This window comes from Pezoporus flaviventris, unplaced genomic scaffold (genome assembly GCF_033815535.1).
Source record: "Pezoporus flaviventris isolate CSIRO_AGI_PZ_B2104156 unplaced genomic scaffold, CSIRO_AGI_Pfla_v1 ptg000015l, whole genome shotgun sequence".
In the NCBI taxonomy this organism is placed as follows: Eukaryota; Metazoa; Chordata; class Aves; order Psittaciformes; family Psittacidae; genus Pezoporus; species Pezoporus flaviventris.
This window is the reverse complement of record NW_026892563.1, coordinates 10944083-10966178: the sequence shown is the minus strand read 5'-3', so window position 1 is coordinate 10966178 and position 22096 is coordinate 10944083. Positions and strand designations below refer to the sequence as shown.

General features: G+C 35.6%; 1 protein-coding gene across 14 annotated transcripts in view; it reads left to right on the top strand.

Annotated features, from left to right (window-relative positions):
* The window catches only part of CASK (calcium/calmodulin dependent serine protein kinase), a 200847-nt gene that overhangs the window by 152288 nt on the left and 26463 nt on the right, over positions 1-22096 (top strand). For 12 of the 14 annotated variants that reach the window (XM_061453412.1, XM_061453411.1, XM_061453409.1 and 9 more), the window contains 6 exons: positions 5499-5576; positions 6915-6995; positions 12169-12357; positions 12806-12884; positions 18168-18253; positions 19127-19195. In XM_061453412.1, coding sequence (XP_061309396.1) covers positions 5499-5576; positions 6915-6995; positions 12169-12357; positions 12806-12884; positions 18168-18253; positions 19127-19195 — 582 coding nt within the window. Of the gene's footprint in view, positions 1-1345; positions 1480-5477; positions 5577-6914; positions 6996-12168; positions 12358-12805; positions 12885-18167; positions 18254-19126; positions 19196-22096 lie in introns of those variants that run through there. The other 2 variants (XM_061453415.1, XM_061453416.1) reach the window with 2 other exon arrangements.

Sequence of the window (22096 nt, the reverse complement as noted above, 5' to 3'; positions counted from 1 at the left end):
TCTATGAATACTGTGTCAGGGAGACTTCATTTTAGCAGATTAACTACTTCCTGAAGCTTTCTATTGGGTTAGCTTTGTTCACTGTTTCATTGCACAGCATTTCACAGTGTAAGGAATTTGAATGCAAAGGTTGATCGTACTGCTGTAAGTGTATTACACGAAATTTGAAGCTGTGGAGAGCTGAAACCTGTAATGCTTTGGAGTCTAGAAAATAGTCTTAAAGAAGTTGCAGACTTTCATACAAGATGGGATTACAGTGTGTGCTGTAGAATCATAATATGCATTATAAATGAATGTTAGGTCACTGATGCTAAAATGGTAACAGTGAGCTTCAGACACAGACCTTAACAGTGAAAAACAGATTTAAAAGAACAAACTGTCCCTAAACAAAGTTGAAGATAAAGGCCCTGCTGACTGTGGCCTTGTTACTCAGTGTGTTTTTCAGTAGGAATTGTTACCTTCACGGGTAAAGGCATAGAATCCCAGGGAAAGAGGCACCCATAGGAAGGTTACAACATTTTACACAGAAAAGGAGAAATTAAACAGAACCCGTGGAAGAAAGAATGAGGTGGTCTATCAGTTATCTAATTGGCTTTTTAATTTTAGCACTTCTTTGCTATTGCTGCTTGTGAATATTATTTCATTCAGTAGATCATGGATTTCTTTCAGACTTGCAGCACATGAAACCTCTGGAGTAAATGGAGATCCATGATAGGGAGCTGTGAAAGGAAACAGAGCAACAAGCCTATTCGTTAGTAAATGTTGCTGTGCAAGGGGCAGCACCTCCACCCAAGAATTTTTAGATGGTACAAAACCTAAAAGTGATGAAAAACAGTCCTCTAATCTCACTGTATTGTATATATTTATATTGTTCAGAAATCAAAAATCAAATATATAATTACATATTTTAATGATTATTTTTAGATGTTTCAGTTTGGAGATTTAAATACTTGATTTTGGCAACCCAGTATCTATCTGTCTGAATTAGAATGGAATCCTCAAAAAACGTGTTTGTGTTGAAAGATCGGGGGGGGGGTATGTTGGGTATGTTCTAGCAGTTCAGTAGCTCTTGTTTTAACAAAAGTTTCTCTTTTGCATCACAGTAACTTCCAGATTTTTGATAAAATACTTGCTGATTTCACTGTGTGATCTAGCTTTGATTGCATTCAAGATTTGACCAGACAGTGAGGCTAAATTTCTCCTAGTTGTGATGCATCTAGATTTTTCAGAGTGACACTGAATGGAGGTTGTGTTTGGGCAGTATTATGACTCGTCTTACAGGAAACAGTTAAAAAGCAATTTCTGCACATCTGAAAAACTAGTCAGAAGAGACGAGTGTGTTGTTTTGTCTTGCCTGCCTGATTGCGGATTAGGCTTTGGACTGTCTGCTTTTAAACATCAGAAGAAACGAGTTCCCTTTATACAGATAGAAGACAACTACGAAGCTGGGCAACTGATAGTGACACAACTTGACTTCTTGTGGGTATTCTCTTCATACTGTTTGTGTTCTAGCATGCAAAACTTAAGCAAAATGTGTCTTTTTAAGAAGTAGTTTTAGTCTATTAATTAGCTATAATGTTAATGTTTGTTATATCAGGTTTTGTTAACATATCTGTTGTGATTGTTAAGGTTTTCTATAGGGAGCTCTTTTTCTGATTTTCTGTGTAGCAGATGCAGAATTGCTGCTGAGAAGTGAGACTGAGAAGCAAAATATTCAGAAGTCTTGAAATTCTAACTATTACAATTGCTGTGGCATTTTACAATTATTGTTAATTATTATTAGAAATTTTCAGTTATATTTATGCTTATTGCTGAGTGAAATGCTTGGAGGTTGGGGTGAGGAGCAGAGTTATTTGCTGGAAAATAAAAGCATCCCAGGAAAAAGAGAGCCCATCGTTGCGGCACATACAGATTTTACTCCACTGAATGTCTGTTGGTATTACATAGAAAAACATTCAGTTGAGGACAGTGAAGAATGAACCACTTTATTCTGTTCCATAAGAAACCACCTTTGGCATGGTCCCTGAAGGATTTAGAGTTACAGGGCTGCTGTAAAACAGCAGCATTGTAAACAGGCTGATTTTCTGTGATTAAAATTGTGTAGCTAACTGCACATGTTAATATATTCTGTACCACAGGACTATATGAGGCTTGGCTGGAATTGTCATTAATGTTTACTTTAATCTACGATGTGTGCAAACAGGTTTCATTCACAGTTTTTTTAAACATTTTGTAAAACATTCATTTAAAGGTGTGTTAGATTCTTATGTCTAAGGGAACAAATATTCTTCATGTGTCAAAATGAAACCTCTAAATTCAGATGCCTCCAAATTATAGAGTTGCACATTTCTTTTTCTTAATTGCTTCTGCTACAGCTGCTGTTTAAGTGCAAAAATACTTGAAAAATGTTGCAAAACAATCTTTTTTTTCAAAGATTGCAAATAAAGTAGGACTGCTCACCAGTTTGGGTGCATTAATGCAGAGCATAAGCTTTGCTCCTCTTGCCAGATTCTGCTGTGTTCTGACAGAAAACTTCTAATAATCTTCTGTAACCAATAAAGACTAATTATTGTTAATGAGTTTTTTAAAATAGGGTTCATAACATAATGCTAAAAAATTCTGTCCAGACTGCACATACAATTACTAAAACTGGAAATAAGAGATACAGAATAATATCCTGGATGTGTCCTTCTGTTTATATGAGACCATACCAAACAAGACAGTTTAGAATTAGATTTATTTTAGTGCCCAAAAAATTCTGTGAAAGCATTGCTGAAATGGTATCTTAAAAAAAATGAAATATTAAGCAAATACTAAGAGGTACAAATACTTCCTTTGTTTCTGGGTTCACTCACTATTACTTCTTATGATTTTAAAGATATGTCTTGGTTGTAAGCTAAAAACTTCATGAACTAATTTGAATTAGAGTATACCATTTCAACCATGCCATGTTTTAGTTAGAAATTCACCATTTAAATATGCATTTCAAGTTGGAGAAGTTCCAAGTTTCTTTTCAGATTTATTGTGTGTTTTGTTTCCTTCTTGCTTTTTAGAGTTAAGATTGGACAGAGAAAAACACATACTCAGAGTAAATGTAATGTGGTGTAGGCTGTTTATATAGTGTTTCTATTAGACTCTGGAATGAGTGCCTTCCACTGTAATAAGCTTTGAAGGTAAAGTACCCAATAAGATTCTCTAGAAGAGATCTGCTTGTGCTAGGGAAGCTACTAAAAATACATCCTTTCTCTAACTGAGGCTGTCTTCTACCTCCAGAAACAATGAATGGATCCTGTGTCTTGGGTAATATATAGGCTTTAAGCCTTAATGCAAATATGAAGGTTTTTCTTTTAAGTACTGTCAGAGTCCCTCCAAGTAGTTTGATGCTTTGGAAGCAAGTCTCTGTAAGTAGCATTCCTGGAAGATGAAATTTAAGTGCCATGCCTCAGTATGAAAAAATAAATGCACCCTTGTTTAGTCTGAACTTTGCCTTGATTTTTTTCTAAACATTCTTCAAGGCACTGCTTTCTACTTTCCTTTCTGCCTCCTTCCTAGTCTCAGAAGATAACTCTCCCATGATAGTGAGAAAAAAATTGTTTCTGTAAACTGCCGGTTCTTTTGAATCACAGTAACAGCAATTTGAGTAGTCAGCAACTTAGCTTCTAAACAATTGTTAGAATAGGTAATTTCATTAATCTTTCCTGTGATTTCTACTATTTCATTAAACAGGATGTATGTGTGAGTCTTAGAAAAATACACTCAATAGTATTCATGTTGGGTATCAGCTCCTACTGCACTTGGTACGCAGTACTTAATGCAGTTTCTTAACAGCTGTATGAATGTGATACTTAACAGTTTGGAGTTGTTGGAGTTGGGGTATGTTTTGTTTACTTATTTAAGAAAAGGAAAAACCAAATAATTGTGTACACAGCTAAAATGTCTCCGGAACTACAAGGTAGCAGACAGCTTGTAATTTAAAGACTTCACCAGTGGTCAATGCTGCTTAAACTGTTAAGTATTTTGGCAGTACAAGGTGAAGTTGTTGGATGTGGAAGAAACTGATTTAGCTTGACTTTTCTATTTTTCCTCTTTATTTATTTACATATGGACTTGAAATGTTCAGCATGTGGGATTGTGATGATGCTATTGGATTGCATTCATTGCAATTTGCATCCCTTCTAAAACGGAATAGTGTTTCACATGAGAAATGCAAGAGAGCACTTCTGCAGCATGACAGGATTCCCTTTTTCAAATATCCAAGGTTGTCCTCAGCCAATCCGTGCAGCTGTAAGCTTCTCCAAGCGAGCTTCTGAGCAACCCTTGCTGAACAGCCTAAATGGGGTGTTCTTACCAACTCATCCTTTACAGTGTTAGGAATGCCAAAGGTGTTAAGAGTCCCTTGTGTATTTTGAAACTTTGTTTATGTACACTATTTTGAATTTCAGTCAGATTTTGAGTATTTCCAAAGTTGAGAGCCTCCACAACTTCCCTGGGCAGCTTGTTGCAGAGTTTCACCACCCTCACTGTGATAAAAAATTCTCTCATAGTCTAAAAATAGTTATTTGTGTCTTTTTTCTGTCTAACATTTCAAAGAAGTCATCTAACATAAATAGATATAATTACAGGCATGTCCATCTTCATATCATTTGAAAAGTAAGCCGAAAGATTTTTATTTGAAAATAGTACTTATTACAATGCCTTTTTGTTCTCAAGTATCATTTATTCCTTTGAAACCTACACAGTCTGTTAGGTTTGTATGAAAGAAAGCCTGTGATATCTATCTCTTAATTTGAAACTGAAGACAGATCTTTCTCCTATTGTATTTTGTGTAGTTAGGGGGTTTTAAAAGTTTTTTCAAAACAAATAATTAACCTGGAAGGTTTACAATTTCCTATTTAAATAATTTGGCATTCTTCTGTCCAATAGGAAATCCTAGTAAAAATAAGGGTACTTTTCTGTGTGTGTGTGTGAGCACTTCTTCTTGGGAAGTTTTGGTTTTCTCTTCTAAGATTTTGGCTTTTGTACCCTTCTGTCTTCAAGAGCATTTTCCCATATTCTGAGGTTTATTTAAATTACTGTTCGGAATGTTTGATGCTTTGATTTATTGAGACAAGCGCGATATGCAGAATAATTTGATTTTATAGCAGAATGTATGGCTCACAGCATTTATTTGAGATTCATAGGATCACTTCTAGTAGAAGAATATAGTTTTGGTAAAGCTGTGGAAAAAGCATGGGAGGTTTGCAGAATCCCTTAACCTCTTGAACTTTCCCATGTCATCCTATGAACTCTGAATCTATGGCACTGTTCAAATCTGGAAATGTTTAAAAATGAAAAGCCAAAACCCTGAGCTGCTAGATTTTGTATATAAAACATCTGTGGCTCATGCAGTTTAACAGTCATTTTAATTTTGGTAACATAAGCAGGCTATTGTTAGCACTCATCATTACTTTATGTAAAGTAGCATATGATTTCAAAAGTTTGTTTTCCTGTTATTTCAGCTTTATGATAAAATAAACACAAAATCTTCACCACAAATCAGGAATCCTCCAAGTGATGCTGTACAGAGAGCCAAAGAGGTAATGGCTTTAAAATATGTATTTTTTTTTTACTTTGAAAGTTTGATTGTTTTTCAAGTGAAACATTTTTTTCTTCATTAAGACATCAATACATATTCTGTTGTATAATCTGAATTATTTCTGAATTCTACTGTTGCTTATTTAAGTTACATAAATGTGCATCATTGAATTATGTCTGTGTTACATACATTACTCAGTTTCATCGCTTAAACTTTGCTGCAACAATAGCAGCATTAAAATACTCTTGTTGGGTAAATGCAGTATCTTTAATATTCAGTTTATCTGCAGAAGTTTCATGTTTATATGATTAAGTCACAAAAAAACAAACAAAAAAACCCCCAGCATTTCTAGGTATCAGATCCTTAAATTTAAAAACTAAGTTTATCATAGGTAGCTCTAAGAAAAGCAGACCTAGAAATGCAAGAAGGTGGCCCATTTGACCAAGTAAGACTCAGATGTTCATAAGTATACCTGACAGACAGTATTTTGTTTATTTATTACAAGTAGTGAAAGCAAAATAGCTGTATTCTATATTATCAGTATAAGTAAGTACAGTTCTTAAGGGTAGTGTCAAAAGGGAAACACTGTTTATAGTTCTATTAAAACAGAATGAACAGGAAGACTTTAAAACAGTGTGTAGTAACTGAAGTCACACTGATAGAGACCCTGAAGTCCTATTCTGAAAATTTTTCTGTAAGTTAATCCTGGAAGGTGCTTCTGGAAGTAAATTACTCTGCTTTTGTTTTCCAAGTAGCTGCATGTGAAAATAAAGGTGTAAGTATCAGGTTGCAGGCAAATAGGTTAAAGATTATTTACTTCCTCTTCCTTCTCCCAGTGATAAGCTGAAGTATGGCTCCGATTTTACAAAATCTGGAGCTTGGAGGTGAGATAGCAGATGGACTACACCTACACTTGATGTCTTTAACGATCTAATTTGTGGGAGAAGGCTTTATGAGTCTTCTTAGTTCTGCTTTTAAACTGATTATTTTAATAAATTGAGATCGTGCGTGAAAGTAGCAGTTGGTGGTGGTGATGTGTGTCTCTTATTAGCACTTCCTTTCTGATTCCATATATTTAGCTGTTGGAGGAATACTTTCAATTGAAAAAGAGTAGCTGTTTCTCTCAAATTTTTGCTTTAATCTCTCTCAGAAAGAAAATCGAAATGAGGTATTTTATTCTCTTGGGGGAGCACATTCTCCTAAGTGCTCTCCTGTCAAAAATATTCTTTTGTGTATTCTTATAGATATTCTGACTGATCGGTGAGGGCTTTCATTTGTTTGATTAACAGCTTTATTTAAAAGAAAGTTATCATGGGTATTTCTCCTCCTTATTTTGCAGGTATTGGAAGAAATTTCATGTTACCCAGAAAACAATGATGCAAAGGAGCTAAAGCGTATTTTAACACAACCTCATTTCATGGTAAGCAAATGCTGCTCTTCTTGGGTTTATTTTTTATCATGTTCTTTATATTAGAAAACTTAAGTTCAGTAAGTTCTCCCTAAAATCCACAAGAGATGAACCTGCATATAATACAATATATCTATTCATAAATATTTCTGCTGGTCTGGCAAAATAGTTACTGTTACTACTACTATTGGTCCTCATTACTGTGCTGAAAACTGTCAACAGTTTGGAATGATCTAATTATGGAACAATTTCACTGTCTCTAGGGGAGCTGTGTTGCGCTTAGAAAGAAGAGCGAATCCTTTTGGATTTGCATAGGCAGAACTGGGATCGTTATTTTTCTTTCTTCCAAGGTCTTGTTAGGATAAAGGTGAATGAATACATTGCAAAATAACTGTTTATTCAACACTATTTTATGATAAATCAATAGCTTCTACAGTCTAGTTACATATCAATTCCTACTGTGTCTATTTCACAAACCTGATTTGTTGGCAGTAATTATCCTAAGTTCTGTGACTGCTTAATAACTTGATTCAAGTTAGTGAAGCCCAGTCTTTTCAAACTGCTTAAAAGATTTCTTCTGTTTCTGCCCTGGATGAAGTTCATAAATTTAGAAATAAAAGTGCTTGCTTAAATCTGCTGTACACGATTGTCAGTTTAAAATCATGAATTTGACTTTTCCTTACACAAGGGTTATTGAGGGGGGCTTTGTGGAATTTGCTCACCTGAAAGCTGAATTACAGTAAGTCTGAAGGATAAACCTAATTTCCAGGAAAGAGTGAGCTGAAACAAACCTCATATTCAGGTATAAGATTAAATCTAGATAGCTGCATGTCCCAGTGTGTTCTTTTGATGGCCACTGTAGCCTTGCGTGCATTTATTTTAGTACTTAAAATCAGAGTAGGAGTGTATTTTGAAGTGAATCTCCTGATTGTTACTTTATATAGAGAGCATGAAAACCAGATTCCTTTCAGCTAAAATAAAATTCAAAGATGTACTCCAGAAGCCAGTGTAATCCAGCATCTGATGGGCATTCAGTCCACAAGGCAAGATAGAAGCTGGTCAGAAGTAATCACTCCTGCAACATGTTCAGTGTGTACATCACATCCTAACTAACACAATTATTTTACTTGCCGATTCATTCCTCTTTCATTACGCTAATTGCTAATGCAGACATTGGCTTTTTATGTTGTACTTAGCAACACAGATATGCTGTTGCCTGGAGATGATACCTATCCTGAAGTTGGTAACAAATCTGGTTGAATATTTGACAGGAAAACTTGCTTGAAATAGAACATAAAACAAGGTGGAATGGTACTTACCTGTATTGTAAGAAATATTTAGGAAAAATCAAAGGGGGAAGGAAAAAAAACAAGAGTAATACTCTCTGGTGCTCTGCTTTCATTTGATTTACCTTTTTTTCTTTGCATAATTACCACACAGTGTTGATAAAACATTAGGCACTGTGGAGAAAGACCATTTTTTAAGTATGAATTACTTTCAGAGTAGGCATCAATAAAAATTAATGTGGCATATAAAAAATTCATATATCAAATCAAGCAATAGGAAGAGTGAGCTGGAAATAATCTTTTACAGGTATCTGTATTTCCACCTGATATCTTCCTAAACATAAAACCATCTGTCAGAATTCTTTTGCTGCAATTTTATAAAAAGTTGGGGTAGGTTTTTTATATGGAATAAGCTGCAAATCAGTAAAGAGGTTTTTTTATAAGGAATAATTTCAGTAAGTTAGTCTCTGGCATCCCAAGCTAAACTGCTAGTTGATGTAGTCACATCCCCTCTCCCCACGTTTCATCCTCTCCCTTGCACTACACTTTGGTACTGTACTGTGCCAAACTAGTAGAAAACTGCTCCAAAAAAAAAATGATCTGTTTAACAAAAAGATTTAGGGACAACTTAAATGCTGCCAGAGCCAGAAGAAGCAAGGGAACAAGCACACAGTCCACGTTAGGGAGGATATGGAGGATATAAGGTGCAGACACCAAAGACCAGAGAGTTTCCAGGTGTCAGAGGCAATCCCATCCTCTCCCATCGTTCCTAGTCCTGCTTCTGGATACACCTCTTATAAAGTTGCAGACCTTACAAAGTTGTTCTTATGTATCATGGTAAACTTTCCTTCAGAGCCAAAGCCTTTAAAATAGATACCATTATGAAAGGAAATAATTTTATAAAACAGTATTGCCAGCCTACACTCAATGTGTTTACCAAACACTGTACAGAGCAATACTCTGGTTAGTAAGTTGCTAACCAGAGACTGAAGCTTGGAGACTGAAGCAATAAGGTTTAATAGGTAGGATCATATGTATTATCACCTGTATGATAGCATTGTATTTTACTGTTGTTTATGTTATTACCTGATGTGTATACCTGATCAGAAGACAATGGAGTATAGTCTGAATCGTGTACTTAAACACAGTGTTATTGGTTTAGACTATGTATAGGCCTTTACAAAACCAAAGCAAATAAAGCATTTGTAGGTACACTTACTGGCACTGAGATCTTCAAATTCAAGGTTTCTTGTTTTAGTTTTGGTTTATCCTTGGGTGCCTCATGGGTACGGGAGTGAATTATTAATTTAGTCTGTACATGCTTAACATTTTAATTCAAAAAACATATGTGAATTTTGCATAGAGATCTTCCAGCGAATAATTAATTTAAGAATTCTTTAAAAGATTATCAAGTACCTCATTTGTTGTGTTCAAGGAGCTTTTATTCAATTACACAATTAGTTTTTCAAATGTGCCAGTTTTATTTGCAAAAGGTTCTATTTCTGTGTTTAGTATGTGGCAGCAATTGAAATGCTTGCTATACTGGGAGAACTTTACTTAATTACATATTGAAGTTTTAGCCATCATCATGTGCCTTCCTACACTGTTCTTTAGAGACAATGATCCTACAATATAGTAGAAAGCAGTTGTTCTCACTAGACAAATTTTCAGAATGATTATGATGTTTTGCAAATGAAAAGGAGACAGGAAAAAAATCTAAGTTATCAAACTTAACAGAAATGCATGAAAATTAGTATCTTTAAGTCCAATAGCTGTCTTTATATTACAGGTTTTCAATATTTAAACTGAACTTGCTGTACTTTAATATCTGGTGTTTCTGAATTTGTGTTGTTTTTTGTTAACACATTCAGAAGTAATCTAGTATAGTTTTGAACCTTTAAAAATGTTCAAACTACCATACTTTAACCTCCTACAAAGTGTACATTATTGCTAAAAATATAGTATAAAGCCAGACAAATACGTGACGTGAAACAAATATAAGGCCCTGAATTACATAAAAAATGTAATGTTGAAGCATGGAGAGTATAACAGATACAGGCAGGTGCATGAAGTTGAGTAGCTTTGAATAGATTGAGCTGAAGGAAGCATAAAAGATTATCTTGCTCTGTTAAAAAGCACTTGCACACAAAGCCAAGACCACACTCACTCCTAGAGTGGATATTTCTTGTAACAGACAGAGCTAATGCATGTTTGCACACAGCTGCTCTTATCTTGTCTGGGACAACTGCAAAGTTTTCAGATGCTAGAATGAGAATTAAGCTAAATCTCTAAACCTATATAGGAGTATTCACACATCAGTTTAGACCCAATTAAAAAAAAATCAAATTAAGAATTTATTTATTTAAAGTGATTTTACATGTATGGTCCAGATTTCTAATACAAAATATTGCTTTAGTAGTACAGACTAATGCAGAGGAATTGTAAATTTGAGCTTAGAGGTTGACAAAATAAGGTGAAAACGGAAAATGCAGATACAGGTTAGTATTTAACTAAAAGCAGTATTTGTGTGAGTGGGCTTGAAACACTAGAAAAACAGGAAGGAATGTGGGCAGAGCCTTGCTAATTTAGGGAATTCCATTCCATCATTATAATGCTGAATTCCAAACTATAGTTTGAAACTGATTTGAGGAAAACTGTTTATGAAATTACCATTTATAACATGGTACACTTTAGATTTCCTACCTTGGGGACAAATTCAGGATTTTGCAGAGGCCATTAAACTCCCATTTCTCCCTTGGAGTCTACTTTAGAAATACATCTTTTATCACTTTTTTTCAGTTTAAGTTGTACTTCAACATTTTCATTGAAGACTAAGATGTTGCAGAGTCAGATTTCTCTGCCAAATTAAATTCTAGATGTCAATCTAAAGCCTTGCAAGATTGGTGGGTTTTGTAAGTTAAGAGCTATGAGCATTTAGATGAAAATTAACAAGATATGAACTATAATATTGATGGTTCTAACTGCAGTGGTCGCTGATGTCTCTACTTTTGCGGAGATACTGCAAGAACTAGGCTTGATTTATCAATCCCTATCTGAGAAACATGACAATTTGGGTATAAAAGCAGGATCTATGTCTGATGCTTGATAAGTCAGTATAGGAGTAGAACTAGCATGTTCACATATAAATCATATCTAGCTTTTGGACAGAAGCAAGTTTGCTATAATATACTCATTAAGAGTTGAATGCAGATATGAAATGACATTTAAACAATTATGTGCTGTACCATTCTCTACATTAAGAAACAGAATAAAACCAACAAAGTACTATTTGAGCAGTTTATTGGTTTAGATGGTAATTTTTATCAGGCATTCTGAATGCAATGTGGTTGTGCTGGGTCCGTGCTCTGGAGGAAGGGGAGACTATGGAAGTGATTATGCTGGTAAACAAAAAAAAAAAACAAAAAACCAGTATTTCATTCTTTCAGACAAAACTGATGCACAGCCTGTCTTAATTAGAATAAAATACCACGGGAACTGAATAGCTTTCCATCTTGTTAGGGTAATTACTATAGAAAAGTTTGCTCAGAAAGTTAGCTTCCTAATTCTGTGTCTAGGCACATAAATAAAAATGTCTTAATTCTGACACCTTGCAGAAGATGAGGAAAAGGGAAGCAGCATCATTCTTATTGAGACATCTACAGCAGAAAACCAGGTTTGCTCATGCAGATTTTAAAGGCTAGGGTTATGTGTACGCATTTGCAGTCTGCTGAAGTTTATCTTAAACTTTCTTCAAGGGAAAAGTTCCTATATAGACAGTGAGGCACAAATATCATGGATTTCCTTTAATTTCTAAAAAGCTTCAAAAATACTTACAAAAATTAGTGGTTGGCATCAGAGATTATGGAAGTCTGATATTTTGTTGCTGTAATCCCCTCTAGGCCTTACTTCAAACTCATGATGTAGTGGCACATGAAGTTTACAGTGATGAAGCGCTGAGAGTTACACCTCCTCCCACCTCTCCATACCTAAACGGGGATTCTCCAGAAAGCGCCAACGGTGATATGGATATGGAGAATGTAACACGAGTTCGACTGGTGCAGTTCCAGAAGAACACAGATGAACCAATGGTATGGAAGACACCTCACTATTATTCTTGATTCTGTGCTGGTAAAGATCAGTATTATAATGATTTTAATGACATTTTCTGCACTTTGAAGTGGGTTGTCGATATAACTGGTATAGTTCAGCAGCCATTGTATATACTTTTTCTCCTGTGTATATACTTCACTTAAAATGCTTTGTATGCATTCATACTACTGCTGGTTTTGTTTAAAAACAACCTTGTAGTACTTACAGCAGATTAAGCTTTTAATTAACTGGGCGCTTTGCACTGTAATACAGAACTGCATCTTTAACAAACCAGAATGCTCATGCATTAAAGTATTGCATCTTCACTTATAAAGAGTATTTGTTTTCACTACTCATATATAAATGAGTGGCAAAGTTTTTATTATAAACTTAGGATTTATACCCTGCCTTCAAGCTTTTTTCTTTTTTTCTTTTTTTTCTTTCTAGGGAATCACTTTAAAAATGAATGAGCTGAACCATTGCATTGTGGCAAGAATTATGCATGGAGGAATGATTCACCGGCAAGGTAATTATTTGTCATTATTAGCTTTGTCTTCAAACCCAGTTATTTAAATAATTTTGTACAAACTGTGTAATGGTTGTACTCCTCATTTTGATTGCTACTGTTCCATAGTAGTGTGCCTCTATCTGGATGGAGTCCAGATGAGCACCTTTGTTACCTTCCAGTCTGCATTTTGAGATGAGAGCCCACTGTGTTTCATGTAGGCCTTAACTAGGGTAATGGAAGTACAGCTCAATAAGAGATAAAAATGCCAATAACTTCTGGAGCTATACTTATTTAATGCTCTGTTAAAAAAAAAAAAAAAACCTTGACTACTTATAGTGCTTTTCCATGTAAAAATGAAAGAGCTTTGCTCAATAAAAAAGAAAATAAATTTCTCCATGTATTTTCACACAGCATCTTTGTACTTTTGATGTTGAGGCTCATAAAAATGATTTTTGAAATAAAAACATTTCTTGTGCCTGGAAGTTGGATCTTTGTTTTCAGTTTTCACTACTATAGCAAACGCTTCACACATGTCTTTTCTCATCTCCAGTCTACTCCTTTTTCTATTTTGTGTGTCCAGATCAGATGTCAAAAAAAAATATCTGGGCTTTGTCCTACTTTAAACAGATAAACTTCCCACTAAGTTGTTAGCTGCAAGGTTGGATTGCAGCTTAGAAGTGTTACTTTAGTTTTTCCAGTTTGCCATCTTCTTCTTTAGATGAATACACAAATTTTCATCATTTGTCAGACCAAGGTTTCTTCTAGTCTGCTGTTCTGTTTCAAAGGATGCTAGGAACAGGTAATTAGGGAGACAGAACATAAAACAGGGAAAGGGTACAGCAGTCCTTTTCCTGATATATTCACTTAGTCTCCTTGATATGATCAAACCTGTCAATAAGCAGGAAAGATAAAATGTTCTATACAAGCAAAAATGGAATTCATATGGACTTCTATATTCCCTTAGAGGACCCTCTGAACTGAAATTGTTTTGGCTTCTAAAAGTGAATTTTACAAGGAGATTGCTCTAAGATTCACAGGAAAAAGGTTTTCTTTCAGCTGTGCTTAAATAGTGGTGATCTCTACACAGAATTTTTTCACAAGACTGTGTTCCATAATATGGGTGTAATAAAACTTCTAAAACCTGTTAAAGGTGGTTAAAAAACCAACTATGCCCATTAACACTCTGATATTTTCTTTTTAATTATACAGTGTCTTTTATTTCTAGAGATTTGGGAATCTTAACCTATTTTATATGTGCTGCACCTAAGGCAGCTCTTCTGCATGTTTCTATTTTTGTTAGTGCTCTAGATGCTTTCATTCACTGCTTCATTCAACATACCTATATTTAGAATATTTTTACCGAATAGACCCATATAAATACAAGTTCACAGGGATCTTGAGCACAACATGTCTTTGAAACCTATTGACAGGATCTGTGGCTTTCATTTGGAGAGGAGAGGGTGAGAGAGGAGGGTATGTGGTTGTTTCTCCTGTCTTCTCTTTCTATACGGAAAACTGCCAGAGTGTAACACCAATGACTAGGTAACAGATCTACTAGGAGGATTACTGGAACTGTATAATTTCAGGTCTAGCAATATTAAGTACAAACTGCATAATTCCCAATCACAAAAACGTGGCTGCTGTGATGTCTGCTTTCTATCTCTATGGCAGCTCTACCCAGTCGTGCTGAATATAGTTGTGCCTATTCAAAAGGTTAAAGTGGGAAGATAGGCTTGTAAAGATGCTATCTACTTGCACCTACCAGAGGATAGTTTCAGCCATTAAAAATTGTCTTTTTGTTGGCCTGTCTGCTCTTGTAGGATAAGTACATGAATGTACCTTAGATTTCAGGCTTTTAATTATGTCTTGGCTTTCACTTTTGTGTCTGTGCCTTAACTTAGCTCAGTTGTCCATTCAGTTTTTACCTGTGGATTCTTTTTAGAATACTTACACTGTAAATATTATTTTCAGGGGATCTGCATATAGCCTGAGTCCTCAGTAGCTCTCAGTACCTTAACCCATTTTTTTGCTGCTGACTGGTTTTGGGGCGTATGTGCTTAAATGTGAAACCATTTAAGAAGAGGTCCCAATATGGCATTTTAAAAGATTTCCAAATAAGAGAGAGGATTTACTGGCTGCCCATTTATCCTCACCAGAAAAACAGCAGTTGTAAATTGTCTATGCTACATTCTCGAAGAGTCTTAATGTAAATCTCACACTAATTTTTAAAACACTGATACCTCGGATAATGTTTCTTCAAGTCTAACAAAACGTATGTGAGGACTTGGTGAAAATATGATTATATGTTCAAAGCCTTTCACTTTTCAGCTACAGAACTTCCTTTTGGCTACAAAACATGTTTCCGAAGAATTTGTTCTGTGCTCTTCCTAATAGGGTAGGATTTCTCCTACTTCTATGCAGAGCAACAGCACACACTTCCTAAAACTGTCTTCACTCTGGCTTGCAAAGACAAAGAAGGAAATCATTTGTTCCAGAAGTACATGCATTCTTTATTGTTGCAAATGAGTTATACATCAATAAGTCATGAATAGTTTAAGTTCTAAAGAAACACTGCACTGTCAATAGAAAAGGAACCAAAAGCAACCAAAATTAGATGGCTAAGCAAAGGTATCATGAGAGCTACAAATGGTACAGAACCCCCGTTATTAAAAGATGTCAAGAATACTCTTTTCCATCAAGAATATTTATGAAAAGTATAAAGTTTCTACAGAATAATAATAGCCTCTTCCCTGAGACTGAAAATGTCTTCTTATGGTTTCCTAGCTCATCCACTCCCCAAAACAGAATGACCATCTACTACTAAATATCCATGCTTTATTCCCAATTTTTATGTATACTGTTCCATTCCAAGCACAAACTGAACAATCTTCACTTCTGTCAGAATAACAGAAATGGGAAATGCTCCAGAAGAGGGAATTTCATTTAAATGCACTGTTGAAATAATTTGATACAGGGATATTACTGACTCTGATTCTCATTCTAATATTTAATCCTATCAGATTTGTACTTTGAATAATGCTAAAGGATCTTAATACTATTCCAGGGCACTATTATTATTGTTTAATAACAATTACACTCAATGCAAGCACAATTTTAATTTTGGCATGATACAGTCAAAGGAAAGCCTCATTTATTTAGAGCATTTTTTAAGAATTGGGTATTTAATGGCTTCCTGAGAAATGTGAAAAGAAATGAACTTTCAAAGTGTCTTACTAGAGGTTTGGTCATTAATATTCCAGATGTGAGCTAGATTGATTTGAAATTCAGATGCAGGGCTTTTGCATTCACATTCAGTAAACTATTAATTGTGATAAACATTGTGATGAGTCCTTTTTTAAAATTTCACTATCAGCAGATCAGTTCCTAAAGAACTTTTTGGAGCATTTAATGTGGCTGAAGGACTTACTCTTGAGAGTAGCAGGAGTTTTTGTGAACTTCGGGCATTCTCTGTATGTTTTGCAGAAGAGAATCCAAAGGAAATCATAGGAACAGAGCTTTTCAGGATTCTTCTCTTTTAGGCTGTGCTTGTGTTTAGCAGGTACACAGTTTAGTTTTCGTACATTTGTCCAGCTGGAAGTTGTACTTGCATGGTATTCTTTGGAAAAACTGATTAGCTTGGTTCAGGAAAGGATTTTAAGATTTTTCAGGATTCAAGTTGATTAACTTTTTTCAGGTAATTTACTGTATATATGTTTTAGTTTAGGAACTGTTTAACAGTTGCTAGTTTTCCAAATAAGATTAATTATATTAGGTACAGCGATTGTATTAGGTACAGTAGTTAGAAAAGGGCACTTGAACAAATTATTTAAATCATACAGTAGAAAGAAATGTATGTGAAGCAAATGGTCTTGTCATATTTGAGAAAGAGTGCCTGGAAAGCTGCCTGGTGGAAAAAGACCTGGAGGTGCTGACTGAGAGCTGCTGAACATGAGCCAGCTTGTGCCCAGGCAGCCAAGAGGGCCGATGGCATCCTGGGCTGTATCAGCAATAGCGCAGCCAGCATGACCAGGGCAGTGATCATCCCCCTGTACTGGTGAGGCCGCATCTCAAATACTGTGTTCAGTTCTGGGCCCCTCACTGCAAGAGAGATATTGAGGTGCACAAAGCTGGTGAAGGGTCTCAAGTCTGATGAGAAGCAGCTGAGGGACCTGGGGTTGTTCAGGCTGGAGGAGAGAAGGCTCAGGGGGTACCTTATCACTGTCTACAACTACATGAAGGAGGATGGAGCAAGGAAGTGGCTGGTCTCTTCCCAAGTAACAAGTGATAGGACGAGAGGTAATGGTCTCAAGCTGCGCCAGGAAAGGTTTAGACTGGATATTAGGAAAAACGTCATTGAAAGGGTGGTCAGGCATTGCAACAGGCTTCCCAGGGAAGTGGTGGAATCACCATCCCTGGAAGTGTTCAGGAACTGTGTAGATGAGGCCCATAGTAACATGATTTAGTGGTGGACTTGGCAGTACGGAGGTAAAGGTTGGACGTGATGATCTTAAAGGTCTTTTCCAACCTAGTTGATTCTATGATTCCATTATATACAAAAAACATTTCTTGCTAATAATAAACCATGGAAGTTTTTTTGGAGAACTGATAGAGAATTGGGTGGGCTTGAGCTACTCAAGTCACAAAAAAGAGCCTCCTAGGTTGCTTTTATTCCTAAGGATAACTAATTCATTCACTGCCCTCTCCTTGTTTAGCTTTTGTAGTGTCTTAGAGCCATGTTGTAGCATGCCATTCCCATCCCAGCTTCAACAGGTCAGTTTATGACTTGCCTAAGATAAGTAGATATTTGTTTCATCGTCTGACATTGTAGATAGTCACAGCACTCATTCACATTCAAGCTGAAGTTAAGTGGACATACAGAAAATGCATAATGGTATATCAAAATCAGAGAAATGAAAAAATACAGCAATCTGACAGATAATATTAAGACTGTATCCAGAAACCAAACTGCATTAAGTAGTTATCTGATAAAATACTGCTTGAATATCTCTGTTGAACATTTCCAGCTGACTACTTGCATGTGACATTGTTTTCAATGTGAGGGGTTTTGCAGCGTCCTTGTATAAGGGACTTATACATGTACTTTCACATCTACTTTATAGGGTGCCTCCGCATCTCATGCTGATGTATTGATTGCACAGACAGATTCGTAATAGCTACCGATATCCTTATTTTAGTGTTGTTTCATGTTTATACCTTTTTATGGATATTAGTACTGTCTTACAATTATCTCATTTTGTAAAAACATGTTTGAGGTGATTGCGTGTTTCATTCACCCTGCAGGTACGCTCCACGTAGGGGATGAGATCCGAGAAATAAATGGAATCAGTGTGGCAAATCAAACTGTAGAACAACTACAAAAAATGCTTGTAAGTGCCTGAAATCATTTTCATGTTCTTTACAAAATCCTTTTTTCTTTTCTTCTTGATAGTCTACTTATGTATGTAACAAAGTCTTCCTGTGTTCGGCTAGGAAAGCCTTCTACAGGCTCTCCCCTGTTTTTTAGTGAAGTGGGTTTTTTGCACCTCATATCCAGGAATGGTAGAAGGCACCTCCAGTTGTCATCTTATTTATTCAGTTTAGTAGTCCCAGCGATAAGATCACTGATACCAAATCATTCCTGAGAGATGTACATCTGACCAGCTCTTAAAAAGAATCTGAGTAATGGATGTTCCCCAAACTCTCCAGGCAGGTGACTTCAGTGTACAACTGTGTTTTAGGAAGGTTTTTCTAATGTTTGAGTTTACTTTGAAATGCAGGAGTTTCATTCAAACTAGCATGTTCTGTTTTGATGAAAGACTATTTCTTACATTTCTACCTTTAGTAGAGCTACATGCAGCTTTTCAGAAACTGTGAATATGCTTTTGCTATTTAAATTTATGATGAAAGGGAAGAAAATGTCACTTTAGTATAGCTACAAAGAAAAGATTGACGTGGAAGAAACCTACACGTCTCTGAATCTTTCACCTTAAAATACAGCTCTAGGCTCTCAGCATTCGAAATCTGTCCAGGCTAACAAACTAATAAAGTTTATTTATCTTTTAGATGAATGAGAGGAAATTTAAATGTTTATTTATAAGCGATATGGCAAATTAGCCCTCACATTTTAGCTTTGCTGTATATTTATTTTAACAAAACATACTGCTGCTGTCAAACTACAATGCTTTCCTTTCAAACTTTAGTGATTTGCAGATTCTATCTTCAGTATCTTAGTCTTTAAAGAAGTGCTTCTCTTTTTGCAGAGGGAAATGCGTGGAAGTATTACGTTTAAGATTGTGCCAAGTTATCGCACGCAATCTTCATCCTGTGAGGTAATGAATTTAATGAACCATCCCATTTCTTCCTCAGTCCTGTAACTAACTGCCTGCTGATGGCTGAATGTTACTGCTTTCTGGGAAATTGTTTCTGCCTGTCCTGTTAGATCACGCACACCAATTTTACAACAAAGATAACGGAACATGAGTAGGTCCCACCTACCTACTCAGCCCTGCCTTCATATTCACCTCATCAGCACCCTAACTAACTCTTTACAGCCTGTTTTTTAAAAAAAAAAAGAAAAAAAAAAAAAAGGAAGGGGGATCCTCAATTCATGCACTTAGGAAGCCCCTTAAGCCTCTTTAAAATAAATTACCATTTAAACTTATTTTCCAGGAAGTCTATTAAAGTTCCTAAGCGGGGGAACAATCATTTTTTTAGGCACTAAACATTATTTTACTGCTTTGGGCTGTTAAGGGTTAATTGAAGAATTTGTTTCTGTATAACCCTGTTGAGGTAAATTCGTGATGGTTGTCTGTAACAGTTACATGTGGCTTAATATTATGTTTCCATGAAAAAATGGTGTTGTCATTACAGAAGAAAAACATATTTGGAGTGAGTTCTTGTTGAACTAGAAACTTGGTATTATGGTTTGTGCACAGTAACATTTAATTCCCTTCTGCTCGCAAAGTTATGTTCCAGATTGCAAGTGAAGGGAATTAAATTCTAGAAAATGCTACTTCAGAGTACTGTTCCAATTTAAGCATACAGATGGCATATGCAGTAGGTAGATGATGCCAGTCTTTCTGTGCCACATGCTTAACTGCGCAAACAGTTCCCAAATTAGAATTCTGAGAGTGAAACGCAGTCCCTGTTGAAGTCAAGCACCTTATCTTAATTAGAGCTGTGATTTCACCCAAATTGTTTTTGTGTCTCAGCAGATGCTAGAACACACACAAACTGCTATTGTGATTATCAGAACAATCTGTTTGCAAGGAAAAAATTACTGCCTTCTAATAGAAGTACAAGAACTAAAAGGTTTTAGGGATAGAAGGTTTGACAGATTTTCACGTATGAGGCTGATTTTCTTAAAAGATATAAATATGAAAGCAAAAGATTTTCATGAAAAGCAAAAGCTTTAGAAAAAATAGAAATTCTGGAGTGTGATGACAAATTTACATATTGACTTTTGTGCTGTAAATAGGAATAATAAAAGCTATCTCGCTTCCCAATATTTAAATACAGAAACTGATGAAACTGTAGACCTGCTGGGAAGGTGATTATTTGGAAAACATAATTCAGTGTAAAGTTTTAATTAATACCATTAGATGTCATTTTAGCAGTAGCCGGTCCTCCCTTTTCTTAGCTTTGTGTCCTTAGGTTCTTAATGACTTTATTTCATAGGGATGGGGAAAATGGACTCTTACCTTCCTTAGGAAAAAAACAGCAAAATCAGAAATGTGTGATCAAATACAGGGTAGGGGAAGCATGTCTAATTATCACACTTTGTGGCATTTAGCTTTCATTTAATCAGAGGTGGCTGAATCTGTGCCACCTGTTCAGCCACACTATGACTTTGGCTAGATTTTCAACTGTTAAAAGTGTACACAAAAAGCCAACAATTTTAGATCACCTTATTAAAGCATCACTGGTCCTTTGGTACAAAATTTTTTAATTTTGGGGTTTTTTTTACAGAATTTTTCAGGATTGTGATTCAGATAATGAATCAAGTTCTTAACCATTGATAAAGACTAAAACTGAACGTTGAAACACTTTACTAAGACACAGAAATCCTGCTTTGCATGTTGTCTAGCAGGATAAATTCAGAGATATTGGGTCTTTGTTAGTGTAATCTTACTAGTTAAGGTATTTTTTTGCAATATTTTAGTATAAATTTGTGTTTGGTGTCCCATCCTGCCTCACCCTCTCCACTTCAGTCATAGACTGGTGCACGCATAGTATAGTTTTACCAGAAGAGTCTGGTAAAACAGAAGTAGTAACTGGGGATTTTTGAGTCTCCTACCATGATCATGTCATTGGATAGCAAAACATCTTGAATAAGAAAGACTAAATATTAGTAGAATCACAGTTGATCTGCCTTTTACATAGAATCTGTCTATAGGCCTCTATACGCAAAGGTATAGAGGGGGGTCACAGGATGTTCTTTTTTTTTTTAAATAATTGAGAATTACATTTCACTTGCCATATTTTTCTTCTTTTGTAGGCATTTAAGAGAAGTGTCATAGTGGTGTATTCTAAATATTAAACCACTTTTGCATACCTAGGAAGTCTTGTCCCTATAGTATGGAATGGCACTTCAGTGTCACTAGGCAGTTTCCAAAATCTCAACTGAATAATTTAAAGTTTCTTAGGGATTTGTGGCTTTTCCTGTACCCATGCCTTCCATTCAGTTACCAGGCCTTGTATTTTGTGGAGCAGATTTTGCTTGAATACATATGAATTCCCGTGTATAAAAATCTGATTGGCTGATCTGCTCTGAGATGACCTGTTTAGCCATTGGTGTGGCAAATGACCTGAATCACTCAGATACTGAGATAACACAGTGACCAGGATGTTTTCTGCTTCAGATACCCAGGAAATTAGGGTTATATAAATATGAACTTAAGTAATTATTGCAACATAGTCTTCTTATGGCTGATGACTGGATTTGCTGTTTCAGTTTTATCCAACTGAGTAAGCATTTTGCTTCAGCTACATTTGCGTTTTCACTTTGTGCTGACAAAACACTCCGAGTAACCTTTTATAGTGTCAGGTATGTGAGAATGGTAAGGGAATTGCCTTTTTTTTTTTTAAATTTTTACAAAACCAAAAATAATTTCAGGTCATTTTTGTGAAACACTTAAGCTGTTTCATTAAGAAGAAATGCCTTTACATATATATGATGTTTTAAATGTCTGGTGATAACCACCATGGATTTTTTTCCTTTAGTCTTGCAA